Source organism: Brassica rapa, chromosome A03 (genome assembly GCF_000309985.2).
Source record: "Brassica rapa cultivar Chiifu-401-42 chromosome A03, CAAS_Brap_v3.01, whole genome shotgun sequence".
In the NCBI taxonomy this organism is placed as follows: domain Eukaryota; kingdom Viridiplantae; phylum Streptophyta; class Magnoliopsida; order Brassicales; family Brassicaceae; genus Brassica; species Brassica rapa.
Window position 1 is genome coordinate 35,587,787 of NC_024797.2, and position 22,802 is coordinate 35,610,588.

Genomic DNA, 22,802 nt, shown 5'->3' on the forward strand with positions numbered 1-22,802 from the left:
AATGTATTCTTGACATCCATCTGCCATATATCCCATTCCAAGTTGACTGCCAATGATAACACAATCCTTATGGTGTGAAGCTTGGCAGCTAGAGCAAATGTATCATGATAGTCTTCTCCATATGTCTGAGTAAACTCTCTTGCTACAAGTCTTTTCTTGCGGCCTTCTACTTCCCCATTAGCTAGGTACTTAATGGTGAATATCCACATATGTGTCACTGCCTTTTTGCCCTTAAGTTTAAACTCATACTAAGTATCATTAACTATCATAACATTGGTTTTATTTCCAACAGATTCTCTCCACTCTTCATGCTCTATTGATTCTTCATATGATCTTGGGATATACTCTTGATCCAGTTCACCAATAAATACAACGTGTTCTTGAGGGTAATGTGCCAATGAGCATGTAGCTTGTATAGGGTGAGCAACTGCATTGTTGTTGAAGTACACTTTGGTGTTTACATACTGGGATGATTTCTTCACCCTTGTACTTCTTCTTAATGGTTGTACTTTTTCTTGCATTCCATCTTGATCATGGACAAGTGAATCTTGGACAGCTGAATCATGGATAGCCAAATTGTGGACAACTGGACCGTGGACAGTCAAACCATGGACAGCCGAATCGTGGACAGTCGAATCTTGGACAGCTGAATCGTGGATAGTCGAATTGTGGACAGCTAAATCATGAATAGCTTAATCGTGGTCAACTGGACCGTGGACAGCTGAATCATGGAGAGCTGGATCATGAACGGTCGAATCGTGGACAGTTGAATCGTGGACTGCTGAATTGTGGACACTGGAATCCCCCCCCCCACTCATGCTCATGATGGACTGCTATTACAACTTCTTCCGCTTCTCGAGGAGTAGAATATCCCATGGTTTTCTCACTCTCTTTAGGTTGACTGATTCCACGTCTTTCCAAGATGATTATGAGGTTGTTTGCTCTATCTGAGGCTGATTGGAAAAAATTCTTTAGCTCATCCCAACTCTTTTCATCATAATAGCCTATGTATTCTACAAACTTAACATCCCTAGGGATTGAGACTCTCCTAGTCTCTGGGGAATAACACTTATAACCCTTGTACTTTTAGGTTCCAATTTGTTTCTCTGCTCAGCTGTAACCAAAACAAAACACATACACCCAAACACACACAAATGATCTATAGAATGGCGGTTCTTATTCAGTACCTCATTTGGAAATTGATCACGAAAGATTCTGGTGGATATCTTGTTGATCAAGTAACAAGCTGTCATCCCTGCATTGTTGGGGTCAAAAACGGTCACGACTGAATTATCACCCGAAAACCCTCGGAAATCGCATTTCCGAAAAAGATAGTAAAAAGAAAAATATAATTTTCGTAAAAAAATAACCAATACAAAGTTTTTACGAAGAAGTATCTTTGAAGACTCAAAGCAAATGAACCAAGCTCGGTCATTGCGTAACTACCGCACATACACGCTGTCTGGTCGCTACGTAGCAACCAAGTCTGAGACGAGCTTAGCGACCGAGCTCGAGCCAAAGCTCGGTCGCTACGTAGCGACCAAGCGCTTGTCCCGCTCGGTCGCTACGTAGCGACCGAGCTCTTCTGAAACGTCGAGACGACACCAGTCCATGCACTCTCGTCAAACCTTTAATGCTATCTCCCGAAGACCGTAGCGAGCTCAGTCTAGTTTTTCCGCTATTCTAAATCATCAATCAAACTTTGTGGATTAATACCGCGGAAAGTTTGTTCCTTATCGAAAGAAATCGTAGTAAACGATTCGAGTCGGAAGACGGCCCAAAGGGACCTAAAACACGACTCGAGGCCCATCCTACGATTTCTTAACCAAAAGCCCGTAAACCACAGGACGGTTTACGCTTGGTCAACAAGGAAGGATAAATGTCAAGTTTCCGCGGATAAATACGGAAGTTTTGAAGATAATTGTGAAGATCGGGAAAAATGAAATATCTCCATTTTTATGCTATGACGGCTTAAGGGCAGAAGAGTAAAAGCGTAAACCGACATTGGAGCTAGTATATAAGGAGTCCTAGGCGAGGAGCGTGGGAAGAGGATTTTTCATAGCAAACTTAGCACTTAGAGCAATTTAGGCATTTTTCCGTTTTTGTTATTTCGAGCTGCGACTCAATTAGGTTTAGCCGTCTTAGGGTTGCTAGAACTAGGAATCTCGCCGACAGCTCTCTTTCGATTTCTTATATATTTTATCGTTGTTATTCTCGTGTTCTGATTGCTTGACGTGTGGTAATTAGGAGATATCCGGATCCTCTGGGAAATTAGGGTTTTTCTAGTTTCCTTATTTAAACGGAAATCGACAGTGCGAATTTCGGTTCCCACAGTTTGGCGCTAGAAGGAGGGGGATACAGATCAATCTAACCCGCAAAAGCCACACCACGCTACATGTCAACTAACGACGCGGATAGCGTGCAGACTCCTCTTAACGAAGGCAGCGGCACCAATCTCCACACTCCAGCAGCGGACGTATCCGCGGCCAACGCACCAGCCAACGCCGCGACGCTCGAGGAGTTTAAAAAGATGTTCGCCACCTATGAGAAAAGGTCGGAAGAACAGGATAAGCTCGTGAGTACCTTGACCCAACAGGTTGAAACCTTAACGGCAAGGACTCGAGCAATCCGTCCCCGCGGAACCACCAAAATTCGCGGGAAGAGGCTCGACTTCGCTACCCCACTTGACAAATCTGGAGTCGCGCGGGAACGACGTTCGGGTCAAAACCCTAGCGAGAAATCTCCCATCGAAAAGGGGAACCCTGAAAGTCCTTCGTCTCATGCAAAGGATTCGGAGGATAGCGAAGCCGAACGCATTGACCTGGATCCTAGCGATGTCTCCAACGACACCGACGAGGACGTCGACAGACATCCAAGAAGGACCAGAAGCCGCTCTCCGTTCGACAAACCAATGACGGAAGAAGAGGAAATTGTCTATTGGAACGAACAAGAAGAGCTGGCTGAAAAGCAAACCGAGCTTGCTCGCAGTAAACGCCGACAGGCTCGGAAATCTACTGACGAGACGTCGGATATCCGCGATCTTCGCGACTACATCACCAAGACTGCAGCAGAAGTGAGAGCCGTAAAGTCTCAAATCCATCATGATACTAGTGCTGCCCCCGAAATCGATCGACTGCTGGAAGGAGCTCGGAAGACCCCATTTACCAGTCGCATTTCGGATATGAGGATATCCGAACCGGGAAAAATCAAAGTACCGAAGTACGATGGTACGGCCGATCCAAAAGCACACCTTCAGGCTTTCCACATCGCGATGGGAAGAGCGAGACTGAAGAACGGCGAAAAAGATGCCGGCTACTGCCGCCTGTTCGTCGAAAATCTGGAAGGAGCGGCGCTCGAATGGTTCGCACGCCTCCATCGCAACACCATCGGGAGTTTCCGACAGCTCGCATCGGAATTTCTCAAACAATACTCTGTGTTCATAAACAGAGAAACTTCTGAAGTCGATCTCTGGAGTCTTTCCCAGAGGGAAGACGAACCCCTCCGCGAGTTTATCAGCCAGTTCAAGCTGATAATGTCCAGGTTCAGTGGGATAAGCGACAAAGTGGCCATTGACGAGCTGAGAAAAACGCTCTGGTACAAGTCGAAATTCAGAAAGTGGATAACCCTCGACAAACCGCGAACGATCCAGGACGCCCTCCACAAAGCAACGGACTACATCATAGTCGAGGAAGAAACTAAAGTCTTATCGCAAAAACATAATGCGGCAAGACCATCCTCGAAGGACGTGGATCCGAAAGCGAGAAAGAAGAACTCTCGTAACGACAAGTACGTCCATCAAGAGGGGGAAGATCTCCAAGGGGCGCATAATTATGCGATTAATTCGGATCAAGGCCGAACCACAGGCAACACGTGGACCCGCAATCAAGGGTATGACGAAAACACCTTCTGCGAGTTCCACCAGTCCCGAGGACAATCCAAGACCAACTGCAAAGTCTTGGGAGCAAGGCTGGCCGCGAAGCTACTCGCTGGAGAGCTCTCGAAAGTAACCAGCGTCAAGGATCTCATCCTCGACTCTAATCGCCCTCCAAAGACGGACAGAAATCCTCCCGCTGAAAAATCCCCTCAACGAAACCAGCCTGGGGATAAACGCGGTAGGAGGCCGGACGACAAGGGGAATGATAACAATCGTCGAGAGTCAACATGATCATCGGAGGATCACAATACTGCAGCGATACTCTGTCGGCAATCAAGGCTTAACAACAAAAGGCAGAGTCAAGTGCAAATTGGCCTACATGGTCTCCTCCCCGAGATGGCCAAAATTGCTCGATCACCTTCACAATGGAGGAAGCCGGCGGCATCGATCAACCTCACTGCGATCTGCTCGTCATAGATCTCGTCATACGAGACTTAGAAGTCGAAAGGGTACTCGTCGACACGGGAAGCACGGTCAACGTAATCTTCTGCGACACTCTCAAACGGATGAGCATCGAACTCGGAGAGGTAATTCTGACGCCAAAACCGCTCACGGGTTTTTCAGGCGAAGTATCAATGACTCTTTTATCAATCCAGTTGCCAGTCATGGCCAAGGAGATCACGAAAATCGTCGAGTTCGCGGTTGTCAATCATCCTGCTATCTACAACGTGATCATGGGAACTCCATGGCTCAATGCCATGCAAGCAATTCCGACCCCAAGCGGAGTCGCGGCTATCTGGGGATTCCAAAAACAGTCGCGGCTATGCTTCCTCGCAGAGCACAAGTTAAGGCAAGTCACGACTTTTGTAACTGCGAATCGAAAACGCACGAAGATGGATCAATCTTCGGCCAAAAACGCCCCAAGGAAAGACGAATTAAAATCGTCTGCCGACGCAAACGCATCGGACGTCGAAACTCGACACGAGTCCGAAGCCGACGCTACAACTCAACTGGAACATCCGGAAAATAGTGTTGACCCAGCCACGGTCAACACGGTCAAGGCGGACAGCGCGACGTCTACCGCCGAGTAAAAACGCTCGCGGTATGAAACAGAACTACGAGATGGCTTGATCCTCGAAAGGGGTACGTAGGCAGCTCGTCAAAAGACGAGTTCAGCTATCCCTGTCTCTAAAAAAGGGGGGGGAGTGGGTGCGTATACTCGTATATTCCCATTTAGAAAAATCTTCATTATTGTAATCGAGTTTTTAGAAACTTCAAAAACTTTTACTACAATCTACGTTGCTCCTTTTTATCAAAAAACGTTTACGCTTCAGTTAAACGCAAAAACTTTCCGGACATGCCTGGAAACGTTAAGACTCTGGTGTGCGGTCTCATCCGGCCCAAAATCGTAAAATTATCATCTTTCAAACACTCAAAGATACACGTATAATCCTCGAAACAACTGCGAGACGTCGCAAAGTTAAAATTCGAAGATAAATCCGAACGCGACCACCAAAACCTTGCACCCAGTTTGTCGATTGGCCCCGACGTACACGCCAGCCGTCTTAAACAGACGCAATTCGATCACTCTTTTGATCTTCAAAACGTCCAACACAAGGACGAAAGCGCGCTACAACAAAAATCCGAAATTTTGGTTTAGCACTCCCAGCTGGCTTAAAAATTGCCTCTGAGAAGATGCTCGATTCGTACCATACAAGTAATATAAGCTGAGAACCTATCGCGGACTTTAAATCGGAACGAGTCAGGAAAAAATCACAACAGGAAAAACAATAGCCGGCTAGTCACCGCACAAACCTTAACCGAAAGTAAACCTAGGTCTTGCCTTAAACCCAACGCTCTGGTCTCAAACATCTCAAGACATGATATCTAAAAGATACGAGTTCCTAAACCATGTCTCTCCGTTCACATCTCAATGTTCCCGAAGATCGTAAAGATAAGTAATTTTCTATGAAAATCACGAACGAACCAACAGATTGAACGGCTCATCGGAATTAAATATGAGATGACAACTCATATTTACTTCTAACCTACTCAGGGAAAATTCAAAATGAAACATCCATCATATATATAAAAGCCGCGTAAAGCGGTAAGGGATTCAAAGCCACCAACGGCCAGTCCCGATAAGCAATAAAAATGGCCAAAACAGGCCCATACAATCTCTCGAAATAAAGGCCACATTCGGCCACAAATATAGAATGGAAAGACAAGCATCTTCCTCTCAGCAATCACTCCGCCTCTCATGGCCCAAAGTCAAATTCCCCGGACAACGAAGCACCGAACGCATCCGCAGGACGGTCCACTTCCTCGCCATCATCAGGAACCCCGGTCGGAACCTCTTCGGTATCAGGGGAAACCGGGATGGAATCCCAGAACCCTTGGATCCTCTCGTCGATCGAAGGAATGAGCGCCTCAGCGTGGGCACGTTCGTTCATGCCGCTCTTCATCAAGCTCATTTCCTTCTCGAACACATAGTCATCGGCTTGCGTTCTCCAAAGACTTCCGACTGAACCGCGGCACTCACGGAAATCGCCAACCGAGGTAAAGGCATCCTTGAGGTTTCCGTATTCGATGGCCGAGGCAAGCACCGCTCTTCTAACCTACCCTTTTGCCCTTCCTTTTCGCTTTATGGATGGCCCGCGCATGATCACGAGTAAGTTGCGGTTCTCGCTCCGACACCTCGCCTTGCACGCGAGCGAGATCTCGCTCCGCTTTCTCCGCTTTGAAACGATAGACTATAGCTTCCCTATGGCTTGCTTCGATGGCCGAGGCAAGCAAGTTAAGGCCCTGCGAAACCAATTAACGCGTTGTAAGCAAAAAAAAAAAAAACACCTAAGCAATCCCAAAAATTTTCAAGAAAATCATACCCCGTTGATAATACGAGACCCTTCCGCGACAACCTTCGGCCTTCCTGTTTCATTCGTTGGTGGAGGAGCATCGCAGCCCGAGGGTAAACCAGCGAAGAAATCGTCGAAGTCCGGAATAGGAACCTCGCTAGAACCGCTTCCGTCGCCATAAGCAAGGTCTGGATCCCATCCCGGAAGCATAGAATCGTCCATCGAAAACTCTATGTCGCCAAGATCGATATCCTTCCCCTTTGAGGAGTTCCACCCCGTCGCAGCAGCAGGGGCGGCGTCGGGACTCTGATCATTGGGCTCGGAGTCGTTCCCCGCTTCCACAGGATCGGGACACACAAACCTTAGCGCCTTCCGAACTCGTTTCGGCGTGAAAGAAGTCCAGAAAAACGGACCATTCCTAAGAAGGTCCCTCACTTCAATGATATCCTCGGGGAATGGGGCCAGCGGGGTGATGACGGTACGATCATTTGTCAACCTCCGGAGCAGTGGGATACAATTCTCTTCGATAGACGCAGCGTCTATACGAATAAAGAAGAAAAATTTCTTCCACGAGTTGAAGTTAGAGATGAATCTCTTAACCACCGACATGAAGCTCCGAGGGACCAGCCTATACTTCTCCTTGTCCTTGACGAGCTGTAGCCTCAAAAGCGCATCAAAGTGATCAACGGAAAGGGAGAGACCATGCTCGTAGCTCAAGATAAGGATTCCAACAAGGTGCTGAACGGCAAGGGGATTCAACTGGCTGGTTGCCACCTCGAAACGCTCAAACAGTCGGACGATGATCCCGGGAATCGGGAACCACAAGCGACAACGCACTACGTACGCTTTGTAGCAAGTGAAATAATCCTCCGGGGGGTTATCAGCGCTTTCCCCTCGACGAGAAACCCGAAACTCCACCGTGCTTGGAATACGGTAGAACGACCGCATGATCTCGAGGAACTCGTAAGTACTCCTGCTTGGTGCTCCTTCCTCAACTGCACGATGGGTCAGGACCGGGAACGGCTTCTCTTTGGGAGGAGTGATCGAACCGTAATGCGCAACCCACCATGCCTCATTCTCGGCAGGATCTACCGAGTGAGGCACGAACTCTATCTTTGGAACGAGGAGCTCTTCATGAGCACTTGCGGACGAAGACCCTTTCCTCGCAATCTTTTTCTTACTCGACATTTTACACTCCTCTTTGGAAAAAATGGAAGGAAGGGATAGAGAGAAAGAAGGAATGTTCTCTTAAGGAAAAATCTTTGAGAAAACAAGAAAGTGAAAAAAAGTGTGAAGAAGTTACCTCTTTTCTTATAGGAATGAGAATTTACTATTCAAGCTCGGACTTTCGGATATTTATTCCATCCAACACGCCTAACTTGACAAACATGCCTAACCACACGCTAGGACCCTACGATGCATGTTCCTAATATGTTGGGGTCAAAAATGGTCACGACGGAATTATCACCCAAAAACCCTCGAAAATCGCATTTCCGAAAAAGATAGTAAAAAAAAAAATATAATTTTCGTAAAAAAATAACCAATACGAAGTTTTTACTCTTCCGAAACGTCGAGACAACACCAGTCCATGCACTCTCGTCAAACCTTCAATGCTATCTCCCGAAGCCCGTAGCGAGATCAGTCTAGTTTTTCCGTTATTCTAAATCATCGATCAAACTTTGCGGATTAATACCGCGGAAAGTTCGTTCCTTATCGAAAGAAATCGTAGTAAACGATTCGAGTCGGAAGACGGCCCAAAGGGACCTAAAACACGACTCGAGGCCCATCCTATGATTTCTTAACCAAAAGCCCGAAACCACAACACGGTTTACGCTTGGTCCACAAGGAAGGATAAATGTCAAGTTTCCGCGGATAAATACGGAAGTTTTGAAGATAATTGTGAAGATCGGGAAAAATGGAATATCTCCATTTTTATGCTATGACGGCTTAAGGGCAGAAGAGTAAAAGCGTAAACCGACCTTGGAGCTAGTATATAAGGAGTCCTAGGCGAGGAGCGTGGGGAGAGGATTTTTCATAGCAAACTTAGCACTTAGAGCAATTTAGGCATTTTTCCGTTTTTGTTATTTCGAGCTGCGACTCAATTAGGTTTAGCCGTCTTAGGGTTGCTAGAACTAGGAATCTCGCCGACAGCTCTCGAGCTCAGGCTTATACCTTGTTGTAAACGCTCATACGCAAATTCGGAATAAGATCTTCTTTGCTCTCTTTTCGATTTCTTATATATTTTATCGTTGTTATTCTCGTGTTCTGATTGCTTGACGTGTGGTAATTAGCATATATCCGGGTCCTCTGGGAAATTAGGGTTTTCCTAGTTTCTTTATTTAAACGGAAATCGACAGTGCGAATTTCGGTTCCCACATGCATCTCCCAGAACCTCTTTGGTACATTTGTATTGAACATCATGCTACTTGCAACCTCCATGAGGTGTCTGTTCTTTCTCTCAGCCACGCCATTTTGTTGTGGGGGTGTATGGGAAACTGGTTTGGTGGATCATCCCATGCTTTGCTAAGTGTTGTTTGAATGCACTGCTGGTGCATTCTCCTCCATTATATGATCTAAATATTTTTATTTTGGCATGATAATGGTTAGTGACGTAGTTTTGAAAATTCATAAATGCTTCTAATACCATATCCTTTGATTGCAGCAGTGTGATCCAAGTGTATATTGATTTCTCATCTATGAATGTCACAAAAAATTTATGATGTTCCCTAGATACACATGGAGCAGTCCACACATCATAATGCACTATATCAAAGCAAATTTTATAGATTGTAGTAGATTTAAGAAATGCCGACTTGCAATGTTTTCCTAAGATACAAGCCTCACAATCATTTCTAAAAGAAATACTGGGAAACATAATGTTTAAGGCACGAGAATGAGGATGACCTAGTCTAGCATGCCACATTACTGCTTTAGGGAAATCAGAAATAAAATTTAAAGCAACAGATAAATCAGATGCAAGCTTGGTGTCTTCAACTAAGTACAAGTCTCCCTTGGTTACACCTTTGCCAAGCAACCTACTAGACTAAATATCCTGAACGTAGACATCATTAGGTGTAAAGGTAACATGGCAATTTAAATCAGTAGTTGATCTTTTAACAGATAACAAATTTGATACCTAAGATCACCTACTCATTTAATTGATACTCTTTCTCCACTAGCTATCATGACATTTCCTAAATCAGAGACTATGTTACTAATCAAATTTAGATCACTGATCATATGGTGACTAGCTCCTAAGCCTGTCACTGAAGGTTTTGTCAATCTAGAACTAGTTACGGCATTCACATCCATATCACTAGTTGAAGCATATAAAGAGATACCAAAATTGTTACCAGATTTTTCCTTGAGGGCTTTGATGAGAGCATCAAGGTCAGATCTCTTGATGGTTTCATCTTGAGTTGTATGATGTTCTGAACTTCTGAGGCTTGAGGTGAGGGTGTAGTATCCAGCACTTGTCTTTGCCATGACCCTTCTTCTTGCAATGATCACAAATCCATATCTTCTTGTCTTCAGGTTTGTAGGTGCCCTTGTATGCAACACCCTCAGCTTGATTTGCTAACACCAGTTCTCCGTTGCCTCCAAAGAGACCCATTGAACCTTGCTCCCTCTGTATTTGAGTACACACTTCTTCTAAGGTTGGTAACTTATATGCCCTTAACATGTGCATTATTAGGTTATTGTAACATGAGTTTAGAGTAAGAAGCAGAGCAAAGACCTTGTCTTGCTCACGCCTCTCATTCAGTACACTAGGCTCAACAGTACACGGCCTCAATAACTCCAACTAAGTCCAGAAAGCCCTTAATTTGCCAAAATGCTTATTGAAATATTTGTCTTCTTGCTGGAGCGTGTTGATTGCTCTCTTAACTTCACACATTCTGCTCAGATTTGAAATCTTGCTATACACTTTTTGAAGAGTGTTCCACAACTCTTTGGAAGTTTCACAGTAGGAGTAAGCTTTCAGAATTGATGCCTTAAGGCTACTTTGAATGATGGACAACACCATGAGATCCTCTTGATCCCATTTTCCATCACCAGCCAGCATCACGTTTTCACCATCCTCTCCTAGGCTGGTTTTCATTGAAGGTTTGACATCTGTCACATATGACCAGAGTCCTCTTCCTCCCAAAGCAGTCTTGACCAATCTTGACCACAAGAGATAGTTATCTCCCTTGAGAATAACTGGAATCACCACCTTTGAGTTTTTCATTCTCGAACAACTAGTATCAAGTGATGAACGAAAGTAAAAAAAAAATGAAGGATCAGAGTGAACTACACAAGATTTGTGGAAGTAATAGAAAGGGATGACGAGAATAAGGTCTCAAGAGCTTAGATGCTCTGATACCATGTGAGAGTTTATAGAATTATGAGAGTTTAAGTGAAGAACTTGCAAGAACAATAGAGAGAGATAAAAGATTTCAATAGAGAGAAAAAAAATGAGGAAAAGTAATTTCTTTAATCTTTACAATGGCGGTACAAAATTATTAGTAGGTTTAGCTTTCTAGGGCATCCAAAATATTTGAAGTTACTGTTCACGCAATTATTGTTCACCGAGTTACTGTTCATCGAGTTACTGTTCACCAAGTTAACACTCCTTATTTAGCACTTCATGTTAACATGGGCATCCACTGTTTTCGTATAAACAATACACTATGGTTTTGCCAATATTTTTAGCCAGATCTCTTATCGGATTCCATGAGTGGTTAAAAAATTGTAGCAACCACTTTAAGTTGCAGTCTCCTATTTACCATCACTGGTTCAACATGTTTTTGTTCCATCACAGATTTTTTCATTTTGATTCCCGCATTGTCATACTTTGAATAAGATAAAAGAAACAAGAAATAGTAAACTGATGCCACGAGGAACTTGAGCATTTCTGCAATGCGTTCTTATGGAAAGGGATTCCACATTCAGTTCAAGGAGCAAAAATAAGTTGGTCTTTAGTATGCACTCCTAAAGAAAATAGTGGGCCTGGACTAAGGAGATTGTTGTCTTGGAACAAGGTTATCGCCTTAAACTGATCTGGCTTATTTTGGCCTCAGGGGACACAATTTATGTCTCATCGATTTGCATTCACAACATCGGATCATCCTGCTTTTGGGACTTGGATGCTTAAGCTTTGGGTAGTTGGCTATGGAGAAGTCTATGTAAGCTCTGAACTCTAGATCGGCCCTTTATCTTTTGTGATGTTGGCTTTAGTATAACTTGCAGATTTTGGAAGGACAATTGGACATCGCTGAGACTGCTTATGGACCTCACTGGTCCGGCGGGACCAAGAGTCATAGGGATCTCATGCAATAGTTCAAGAGGCTTTAGATGGTGGCAGCTGGACCATTTCTATACTTTGGACCAGACACCCTATCATTATCCTTCTCAAAGACCGTCTTCCTCCTCCAGATACAATAAATCATGAGTTAGAGGATGATGTTTATCTATGGACCATTGGTGATAAGCTACCCTCCAAAAAATTTCAACAAAAGATACATGGAATCACCTTAAAAAATCTGAATCAATACCTAAACATATATACTTCATACACGGGATATCTTAATCAGATGGGGTATGTCGGTTCCATCGACTTGTCTCCATTGCAGCAGAGCTGATGAAACTCAGCCTCATCTCTTATTTGACTGCTCCTTTAGTCATCAGGTTTGGTCGTTCTTTACTATTCGTGCCAATCTTATTCCTCCATGGATGTTTGATGATGTGGTGATATGGTTGAGTAACCCATCTCCCAACAAGAACTTTGCCTTCATTTTGAGATTAGTCTTTTAGGCTTATCTCTATTTGCTCTGAAAAGAAAGAAACACTCGATACAATGCATCTACCTCTTGTTCCACCTTAGCTTTGACTCTTGACATTCAGAACACCATTCACAGTCGATTAGACCCTCTATCTAGAGCACAGCGGAACAGTCTGAATGTCACTACTTACATCTCTACTTGGTTCAGTTATTTTTAGAGTTAAAAACCTCCTTTCTTTTACCTATATTTTGTGTATCTTGTTGCTTGTTCTCATTTGGTTTGGCTTATATTTTCTGATATTCATAATTAATGGAAGAATCTAAAAAGTAGTTTTCGGTTTTTGTGGCTCGATTAAAAATAATAAAATAAGAATTCTAAATTTAAAGTTTGGAAAAAATTGAACTTCAAAACAAATGTGCAAATAAAGATAACTATATGTTGTATCGACACATGCAGACATATTCATCTTATAATTGTTTATTAATACATGCTTTACTAATTTAAAGATTTTCATAACAAAACATTGTTTATATTCTAAAATAAATTAAACTGTATATCAAATTATTTATTTCTGAAAATTTCTATCAACGAAATATATATTATACATTGCATTAAACTTTTTTAAAATTATACATTACATTCATTATTAATAAATAAATATTTTAAATCACTCGGTATTCTGTTTTCAATTATATAAAACTAAAAATTTTACTTGATTATTAATTATGCATTTTATTATTTATATTTGACTTGAAATATATTTTTGGATAATAACACTGTATACATACAAAAAAAAATCTTTTTATTTTAAAATTATATTTTTAATTATATCAAATTTTAATAAATTATCTAATTTAAGATATTCAAAATTCTTTTTGATTTTTGGCCACCACTTTAATTGTATTAACTTATAATCAATAATCTAACTTAACTATTCATCAAGGGTATCAAAGACTTAAACAATCTAACTTTTATCATAAGAACTTGAATACGAATTATCAATTTCCAAATAATAATATAGATAGTAATTGGATGAAGCTTAAGTTTAGTTGAAGATTTATTAATCACTACATTAAAAAACTAGGGGAAATTTTATGTTTACCACTTTCATGGTACCAATTTTCATCTTTACCACCACTAAAGGGACATTTTCAAAAATATTTTTTTTATTAAGTGGCAAAAGACTCTTTTGTTATCTATATATATAATAAATCATTATTTAAATAAAATAAAAAATAAAAAGAACAAATAAAAAGAACAAATATTTTTTTATGTTTTCTAATTATACTTTTAAAAATTCGAACTTTTTTATAAATTGTTTTTGTCGAAATTGTTTTTATTTTTTTCAAAATTTGTTTTTGAAAATCGAAAATTATGTTTGAAACTATTTTAATAAAAAAATTTTTATTTTTTTACGTATTTATTTATATATTTATAGAATCCTAAATTTCACATTCCAAAAACCATACTCCACCCTCTTCAACTCTAAACCCTAAGTCTAGATTGGTTAACCATAGGGGTATAAGTGTTTTTTACCATTCATTAAAAGTAAGGGTAAAAATGATTAGTTTAAACATGAAAGGTGACATTATGAATGTGGTATTTGTGGTAATTTCCCAAAAAACTACTTAAATAATATAAAAATGTGTTAAATCTGAAAGATAAATGGGTAAAACTGCTCTACATATAGTTATCTCATAATAATTTATAAATGTGTTGTATGTGAAAGATAAATGGAAAAAAAAAACTGTTCTAAATATGTAATAGAATATAGGTAAAATTTGGAGAAATACACTCAAATAAAATTATACTTTGAAAACTACACCATTGTCTAAGTTTTTGGAAAACTACACTTATGTATATATAATTTTACCAAATTGTCTAATCTTAATATTTTTCGATTCCTAATTGTTTTATATGTAAAGTTAACGGTTTTAAAGTCAAATCTGTGAAGTGACTACACAATATATTTTTAATATATCTTAAATTTTTTATTATTTGGAAAAAAATAAAATACCTCAAAACAACGTCTTCTTCTCCGTATCCTCCATTTCTGAATTTTTTTATTTCTCTAGTTTCACAGGTTGTTCCTCTCATTTCATTAAGAAGTTTGTTGATTCATGAATCAGATTCCAATTTCTAATTCTGCTTCTATTTTATTCCAACAATAGTTATGTTTTTATAGGAAAGTAAAATTAAATTCATGATAAAGTCAAAACAAATCATTTTTTATTTTATATTATCTTTGTTATTGTAAAATTTTAAATGATAAATAACATATTTATCTCAACACACATATTTATCTTAAATATAAATAATTATAATATTATTATTCTTACAAATTTTCATTTCTAATTTATATTTCAATTATTGAAATATCTAATTTGGGTAAAAATGCTAATTCACATTTTTAAAAGTGTAGTTTTCAAAAAAAAAAAAATAGAAGATGTAATTTTCAAATTTTAAACTGTTAATGGAGTAATTTACAAATTATCCATATAGGATATATATTAAGGTGAATTTGTGAAATGACCAAGTTTGGGAAAGAAATTAAGTGCAGAGCACTGATTTTGACATAATGTATTATCTAACAATTGTGCTTCATTTCCACTGGTTTTACCCTTGATTCATACAAGTTGCCGGTGACTTAAAGATGTAGAAATGATTTTGACAAAATCCAAGTGTGACCAATAATTAATGCAAACTGTCACCAACAAAAGGAAGATAATACACCCACATCACATACATAATAACCACAAACATTTCATTAATTCTACTTCATATCACCGAAATAATATAGAATATTAATTATACATCAACCTTTAAATCTAGATAGTAAAACTTATCTCAATCTGAAACTAATCTTTAAACACTAAACCTTAAACCCTAATCACAAAACCCTAAATCCAAATATAAACCATAAATTCAAATATAAACCTAAATCTAACTCCAAATTTTAAATACTAAACCCTAAATGGATCACTAAACCCAAACTCAAATATAAACTATATTATATATTTATAATTTTAAAATAAAATTAAAATATGAAAAATATATATAATATTTTTTGATATTAAACAATACTATATAAAGATGGAAAATATCATACTAAACTCTAAACCCAACCCCTAATTACTAAACTCTAAACCCTAGCCACTAAATCCTAAATCCAAATCCAAATCTAGCCACTAAATCCTAAACTCAAATCCTAAACCCTAGCTACTAAATGCTAAACCCAAACTCTAAACACAACCCCTAATATTTTCAAGTACTATACATACATAGTATGGACATTGTGCGAAATAGTATACAAATGTTTATTCTATTTATATTAGTTGAGCACCATATGTAAAATAGTACGAAAAGAAATAAAAGTACTCGTTGATGAAAAAGACGTTTTTGAACTAGACATGACCCTAACATTGTCGAACATTTGAATGAAACTAATCTTCTCTATTAAAAGAGAAGTACAATTTTTATCTACTACAAAATAGTCATACTAGAAGTTTAGGTCCATATACTCAAATATTTTTTTTATTGTTTACATTAGTTTATTTAATGTATAACATTTCTAAATAATTATAAGGATATTAATAACAAATCCATTTTAACTATAAATTTAAATTTTAGTTTTAGGAATAACAAAATCTGTTGAGAAAAAATCTAACAAAATCTTTTTAAAAATTTAAATATTATTTTCATTAATGCACTGATTAATTTCGCAATTAGTAGTACAATATTATTATAAATTAATTTTAATAAAAATTTATTATAAACAAAATAATGAATTTTTTTTCTAATTTTATAAGTATATTCTACATTATATTAAAATAGAATTAATTAATGAATTACATATTAAAATTGTGATGTTTTTTGCAAACATATTAAAATTATGTTGAATTGGTAAACTATTATATTTTGAAAAAAAATACTTTCATTAATATAAATAAATAAAATATCATTCACTGTTTAATGTGACCAAAATATCATTTACCTTTTAAAATGATTAATATTCATATATTATGTAATAATTTTCACAAAAAATAAAATTGTTAACATATGTTAAATTTTAATATTTAGAACAATATATCATCTATTTACTTATTAAAATGACATCAATATATTATCATAAATTATTATATACAAAATAATATAAAAATTTTATATTTATAAATGAAATGTTATCCGCACGGGTGTGCGGGTTAAAATCTAGTTTTATATTACGAGCAATCATACAAAAGGGCATAGAAGAGAAATATCAAATTTGAAGACATGACAAATAAACCCTAAACTCTAGTTTAAGAAGGAAATTACTAAACCCTAAACCCTAATCACTAAACCTTAAACCCAAATATAAACCCTAAACACTAAAATCTACTCACATACTTAAATACTAAAACCCTATACAAACCCCTAATTACTAAATCTAACCCCTAATTACTAAATCTATACCCTAATAACTAAAGTATAAACCAAAACAAAATCTATATAATATGTTGTCAATTTTCTCAATGTATACGACATAGTATGGATACTCTATAAATAGTATAGAAGTACTGGTCCACTCCATTTACATTTGCCAAATGACCAAGTTTAAGAACAAAATTACTAAACCCTAAACACTAATCACTAAATCCTAAACCCAAATATAAACCTAAAACCCTAAAATATAAACCCAAATCTCAAAATCTAATGCAAACCTCAACGTCACCACCATTCCTCTAAATAATAGAATTTAGATTTTAAACTAGAATTGGTAATAATGAATATTCCAAATAATCAAATTTGTTCAACATTAAAAAAAAAATGAATTTCATATTACAATCAATCACACAAAATGACAGTGAAAATAACTATCAAATTTGAAAACATGGCATGTTATTACATTTTAAGGAATAGTATATCATTTTGTCTCAAATAGTATGGTATCCTTACACAAATAGCTACCTTAAAGAATATATACTATACTATTAATTTCACCAAATATAGTATAGACGGAGAGTTCATCTTCTTCAATTCTTCTTTCTTAGACATGCTGATACACATTCATTTGGCCTACTCTCATTATTCTTTACCACCATATAGAGATCGTTTCCATCTCCTCTCTTTTTTTCTGACACAGCGACACTTTACAGATCTGCCGTCGTTATTCTTCACTAGTGGATATCTATCATGGATCTAACTCTGATGCGATAATCTCAATCTCATTTGCAAGATTAAAAACAAAAACAATATGAAAACAAAAGCATGATTGTGAGAATCACTGAGTTAAGAGAAGGAGGAAAAAATGAAAGAGTTGGTGCGTGTTCTCACCGTCTACGCCTTCGTCGATTCCTCTTTTTTACCACAATTGATTGTTCTTCTTGTGAGAAGAAATCAATTCAAGAAAAAATCTGGGAAGAAGAATTTCACCTTCTGTAAAGTTGCCAAAATAAAGTTACCAAAATAAAGCACATGTGAGAAAATGTGTGATTTTCAAAGGCCACATGTTACTTTTGAGCATTATTATTATTATTAACTTTTCTTTATTTTTTTCTTGCAGGTTTCAACCGGTTGGTTGTATGTGAGGGCAATATAGCAATATTATGTATAAGAGGCAAGTGTATAAGTGATGTAGAGTTTTTGGTTAGCCATTGAATTATAATTTGTTTGATGGTTATACAGCTCAATTTCCCTATATATATATTATATGGTGATGTAATCAATAATTTGACAAGTGTTGAAAAAAAATAACTCTCCGGTGTTAAAAAGAAAAAAAGGGAATTTGCATTGTATGACGCAAAAAAAATTAATAATTCACTATCTTGCTACTTTACCTAAAGAGTAAGAATATACCGTATACAATATATAATTGCCATCATACCCTTGTATTTCACATGTGCAACCGACTGGTAAATAATAAATTAATAATTATAAACATTCAATCGCGGCTTACTTTGATTCACATACAGACTCTTTAGGAAAAAATTAATTAATATCACGTGACTCATAATGGCGACACTTAAATCATTGAAGAAGTGGGTGGAGAAACTATAGTCACAACTAAGAGGAAGGCGATGAAGTGAAGGCAAGACCCGGACTACATAATCAAGGCCAATGAAGACGAAAACCGTTGAGGAAGGCAAGACAAAACAGTTGCAATATACAATTTGTTTTGTTCTATTCTATTTGGCAAATAGAATATTATGTATTATAATTTGTTTTGTTCTATTCTATTTGGCAAATAGAATATTATGTATTATTTTCAGATTTGATATTTGAGTTTACGGTTTATATTTGGTTTTAGAGTATAGTGATTAAAGTTTAGGGTTAAGTATTTAGAAGGTGGGGGTGAGATTGAAGTCATCATTAACCTTTTTTTTATGTAATCATACACATTTCATAATTTTATTCATATGTACTATACTATTTATTTTATTTCAATTTATTTGGGTTTATGGTTTATTTTTGGATTTAGGGTATAGTGATTATGTTTTAGGGTTAGTGATTATGGTGTAGGGTTAAATATGTGCAGGTCGGGTGGGTTGGAATAAAATTTAGTTAGAGGGATTGGGATGAGGTTGGTTTAGGGTTTATAGTTGGGTTTAAGGTTTAGTGATTAGGGTTTAGGGTTTAGGATTTAGTATTTAGAAAATGAGAGGGTTGGGTCAGCATTAACTTCTTCCATGCAATCATAGACATTTCATAATTGTACCAATATGTACTATGTTATTTATTTTATTCTATTCTATTTGGTTTAGAGTTTATATTGGGGTTTATGGTTTATATTTGAGTTTAGAGTTTATATTTAAGTTTAGAGTTTACTCATTAAATTCTAAGATTTAGTATTTAGGAGTTGGGATAAGATTTAGTATCAAGATTATAAGGATTGAGATGGAGTTGGTGTCCTATGCTATTTTGGTGATATGAAATAGAACATTTAAGTTTTTTATGCGGTAAGAAAAACAACATGAAGTAAACTTACGGTGTAAATAAATGGAATACATCATTAAATGTGACAATGTTGTATTGTATCCATACATTTCTGCCTAAAGTGAAAAATGTAGGCAGTAAAAACATAAATGAGCGTATGTTAATGAAATTGACCTTCTATTCTATACTATTCGTACATGTTCTATACTATTTTTTATACATTGAAACTAACGTTATCGGTGATGTCTCCATCGTGCTTTCTCTTTGTCTTCCTTAAATTATGTTTGCATCTATAAAACTTCACATACGGCACCATTAATTCAGATCAGTATATAATTATGTGACATCTTTCTAATGACCACCGTTGCTTTACCCCTAGCCATGTATGTAAGTGACAATGTCATCTCTTCTTTTTTTTAGCTCACTGGTTACTTGGAAATAAAAAGGGTATAACCAGATAGATCTTGTGTTAAATGTTATTGGTTTAATTATGTCAAAATCAATGCTATATACTTAATTATGATTCAAAAATTGGCTATTTGGTAAATTAACCCTAAAAATAACATATTTTCTTTCACCCAATAAATGAATAAAATAAAGACAATGTTAAAATTTCATCGAAGGTGCACCACAAAATACAATCATCAAAGAAACTGTATTTTCAAATGTTTAAGTTTGGATTGCATCAAAAGTTTTCCCGAATTCGCGTGATCATAAGTTTTAAACAGTTATCCATTGATATTACCAAAAGGTGGGCCAAACCAAGATCAATTACAACAGACAACAATAGATTTTACTAAGTAGCAACAAACTCAACCCAAAATGTAAAGACAATGATTATGAAACCATCAAAGCATGTTGTGGAGCTTTGGTTTAAAACAATGTCATCTTCTCTGTGGGTCTCAATGGTAACATCGAAAGTAAGATAAGCCGCACAAGTGAGAACGAATCCTTCCGCAATCTGGTCATCATCGAGGAAACTCTGGTCAGACTGGTCAACAGATCCAGACACAACTTTACCTGCACAGCTCGAGCAGGAACCAGCACGGCAAGAGTAAGGCAAGTCGATTCCGGCTTCCTCAGCAGCGTCAAGGACGTAGACGTCGTCGTCGCACTCAACCTCTTGCTCTCCTTCAGGAGTGATGAACTGGACCTTGTATGTAGCCATGGCGATGACGCATCCACCATGTGTGGTGCCTGATTTGAGACCGAAGAGGGATTGAGTGTTGGCTAAGGGGAGGGAGCGGAGGCTGATAGGAGCTGTTTGACGACGAATGAAGGATGTTCCGACGATGGCGCTTGAGAGAGCTGTTGAGGCCATTTTTATGTGCTCAGAAGACTTGAGATGGTTTCTTTGTGAGTTATGTATGGCTTGTGGAAATGGTGTGGAGAGTGTGAAGAAGATTAAAAAGGTGAAATGGTTGTGGAATCCTATCTTCCACGTGGCGCTTAACGTGTGGATTATTGGATTATCGTCTTTCATTTGGTGAATAGTGATTTGTTTCCTTTTTGTGTGTGTAATTGTGTTTAACACACTGCGCTATCTTGTTGAGGCGAGTTATACGAGTAATAATCTCAGATACTCTTAATGAGGCAAAAAATATTCTGGCATACTCTTACAAATTCTAACATATTCTCTACTCTTAGTGAAATATGAGATTTCCAATTTTGCCCTTACGTTTTCCCTCCTCAATTGAAAATTTAAATTTTGAATTTTAGGTATCAAATTCAAAATTTGAATTTGAATTTTAGTAAAACTAAAAACCAAGTTGAACCTAGTTATACCAAGTTGTACATTTGTCAAGGTACAACTTGGTAAAACTATAACCTAGTTATACAGTTTTACCAACGATTGCACGAGTTGATAAAACTAGTACACAGTTTTACTAAGTTGTACCATTGTCGAAGTACAACTTTGTAATACTTTGAACCTAGTTTAACCAAGTTCTACGATTTTACAAAGTTGTATTTTAACGGTTGTATAACTTGATAAAACTTTGTTTCTGGGTTGAAGTTTTACTTTCACATTTCTCATATATTGTTGCAGCAAGCCAGATCTGTAGTGCGAGAGAGAGAGAGAGAGAGAGAGAGAGAGAGAGAGAGAGAGAGAGAGAGAGAGAGAGAGAGAGAGAGAGAGAGAAACATATGAGATTTGAAGAATAACCCTAAAATTGCGAACAAAGAACAACAAATCAAAAAAGAAGAGACACATATAAGATTCAAAGAAGAATGGATTCGAAGAAGAACAAAAGGAAAAGCAGAACAACCGAAGAAGAAGAAAATTAAAAACAAAAAAGATTTGGATCGAAGAATGAAAGAGAAAGAGAAAAAGAGGAGAGAAAAAAAGAGAATAGAAAAAAAAGATGAAAAATGAAAAATGAAATCTAGATCTGTAGAGATAAGAGATAAAATTAGGTTTAGTGGCATGTTGTGTAAATAAGTAGATTCATTTTGGATATATTAGATTTTTTATCAGATTTTGAATTAAAATAAATGAAAATGAAATGAATTAAGGGGGGGTTATCGGTCTAAGAATTCTAAAGGAATTATAAAATTTTGAGAATCCATTGTTATTGGTTTACAGATTTAAAAAGTCTTATCAAAATCTATTGTTATTGGTTTAAAGACTCTTAAATTCCATTCAAATCATTTGTTATTCATAAAGTTTAGTTATTATGGATTTTATCATTCTATTGAATTCTATTGTTATTGGGAGGTGAATCCTTATGTTTTTACTCATAAAACTAGACTTTGAAAATATCACCTATTCACATAAGATTTTTGAAATCTGTGTAATAAGAAAAACATGCACATATTGCAACTAAACTCACGTGAACACACCAAACCAAACTCAATAATGGTGAATCAACTAAACTCACATGATCTGTAATTCATTATATTTTTATAGTTTCTTATTTGATAAAACAACCGTTTGATTCAATAATAATGAAGAAACCAAACTCACATTGATAACAAGAATGGTGTTTCAAAATCACGCCATCCACGTTTAATTTCCTCCACAAGTAATTCAATCAATACTTTCGTTTCATCCTGAGTCCAGGAATTATATTTACTTTTTTCCTTATCTTCCATTGTAATCTTATTCAAGAACTAACTAATGGTCAGAAGAAGTAGATACATGTATGTCGTTGGACACGAGAAGGAGAAGGAGAAAAGGCGAGGAGAAGAGAAGAAGATATGGGTATCATTGTGTCAATTATGTGATGTTTATATATATGGTTTACATCTAGATTTTGTTTTTAGAAATGTTCGGAAGAGATTGTTATACATTGCCTTATAAGAATAAATATTTTGAAAATAATATATTATGCAAATCTATAAGAATCAATAAAATCTACAAAAGTCAATACAAAGTATTTGATAGAAATTTGGAGAATA

The 22,802-nt window shown here is 37.1% G+C and overlaps 1 protein-coding gene across 1 annotated transcript; it reads right to left on the reverse strand.

The window, feature by feature from the left end:
- Positions 1–20,117: 20,117 nt before the first annotated feature.
- Positions 20,118–20,793, reverse strand: LOC103849681 (ferredoxin, leaf L-A). The gene has a single exon (XM_009126406.3). It carries the CDS (start codon positions 20,722–20,724, stop codon positions 20,200–20,202), a length of 525 nt encoding a protein of 174 aa, XP_009124654.1. The 5' UTR covers positions 20,725–20,793; the 3' UTR covers positions 20,118–20,199.
- Positions 20,794–22,802: the final 2,009 nt, after the last annotated feature.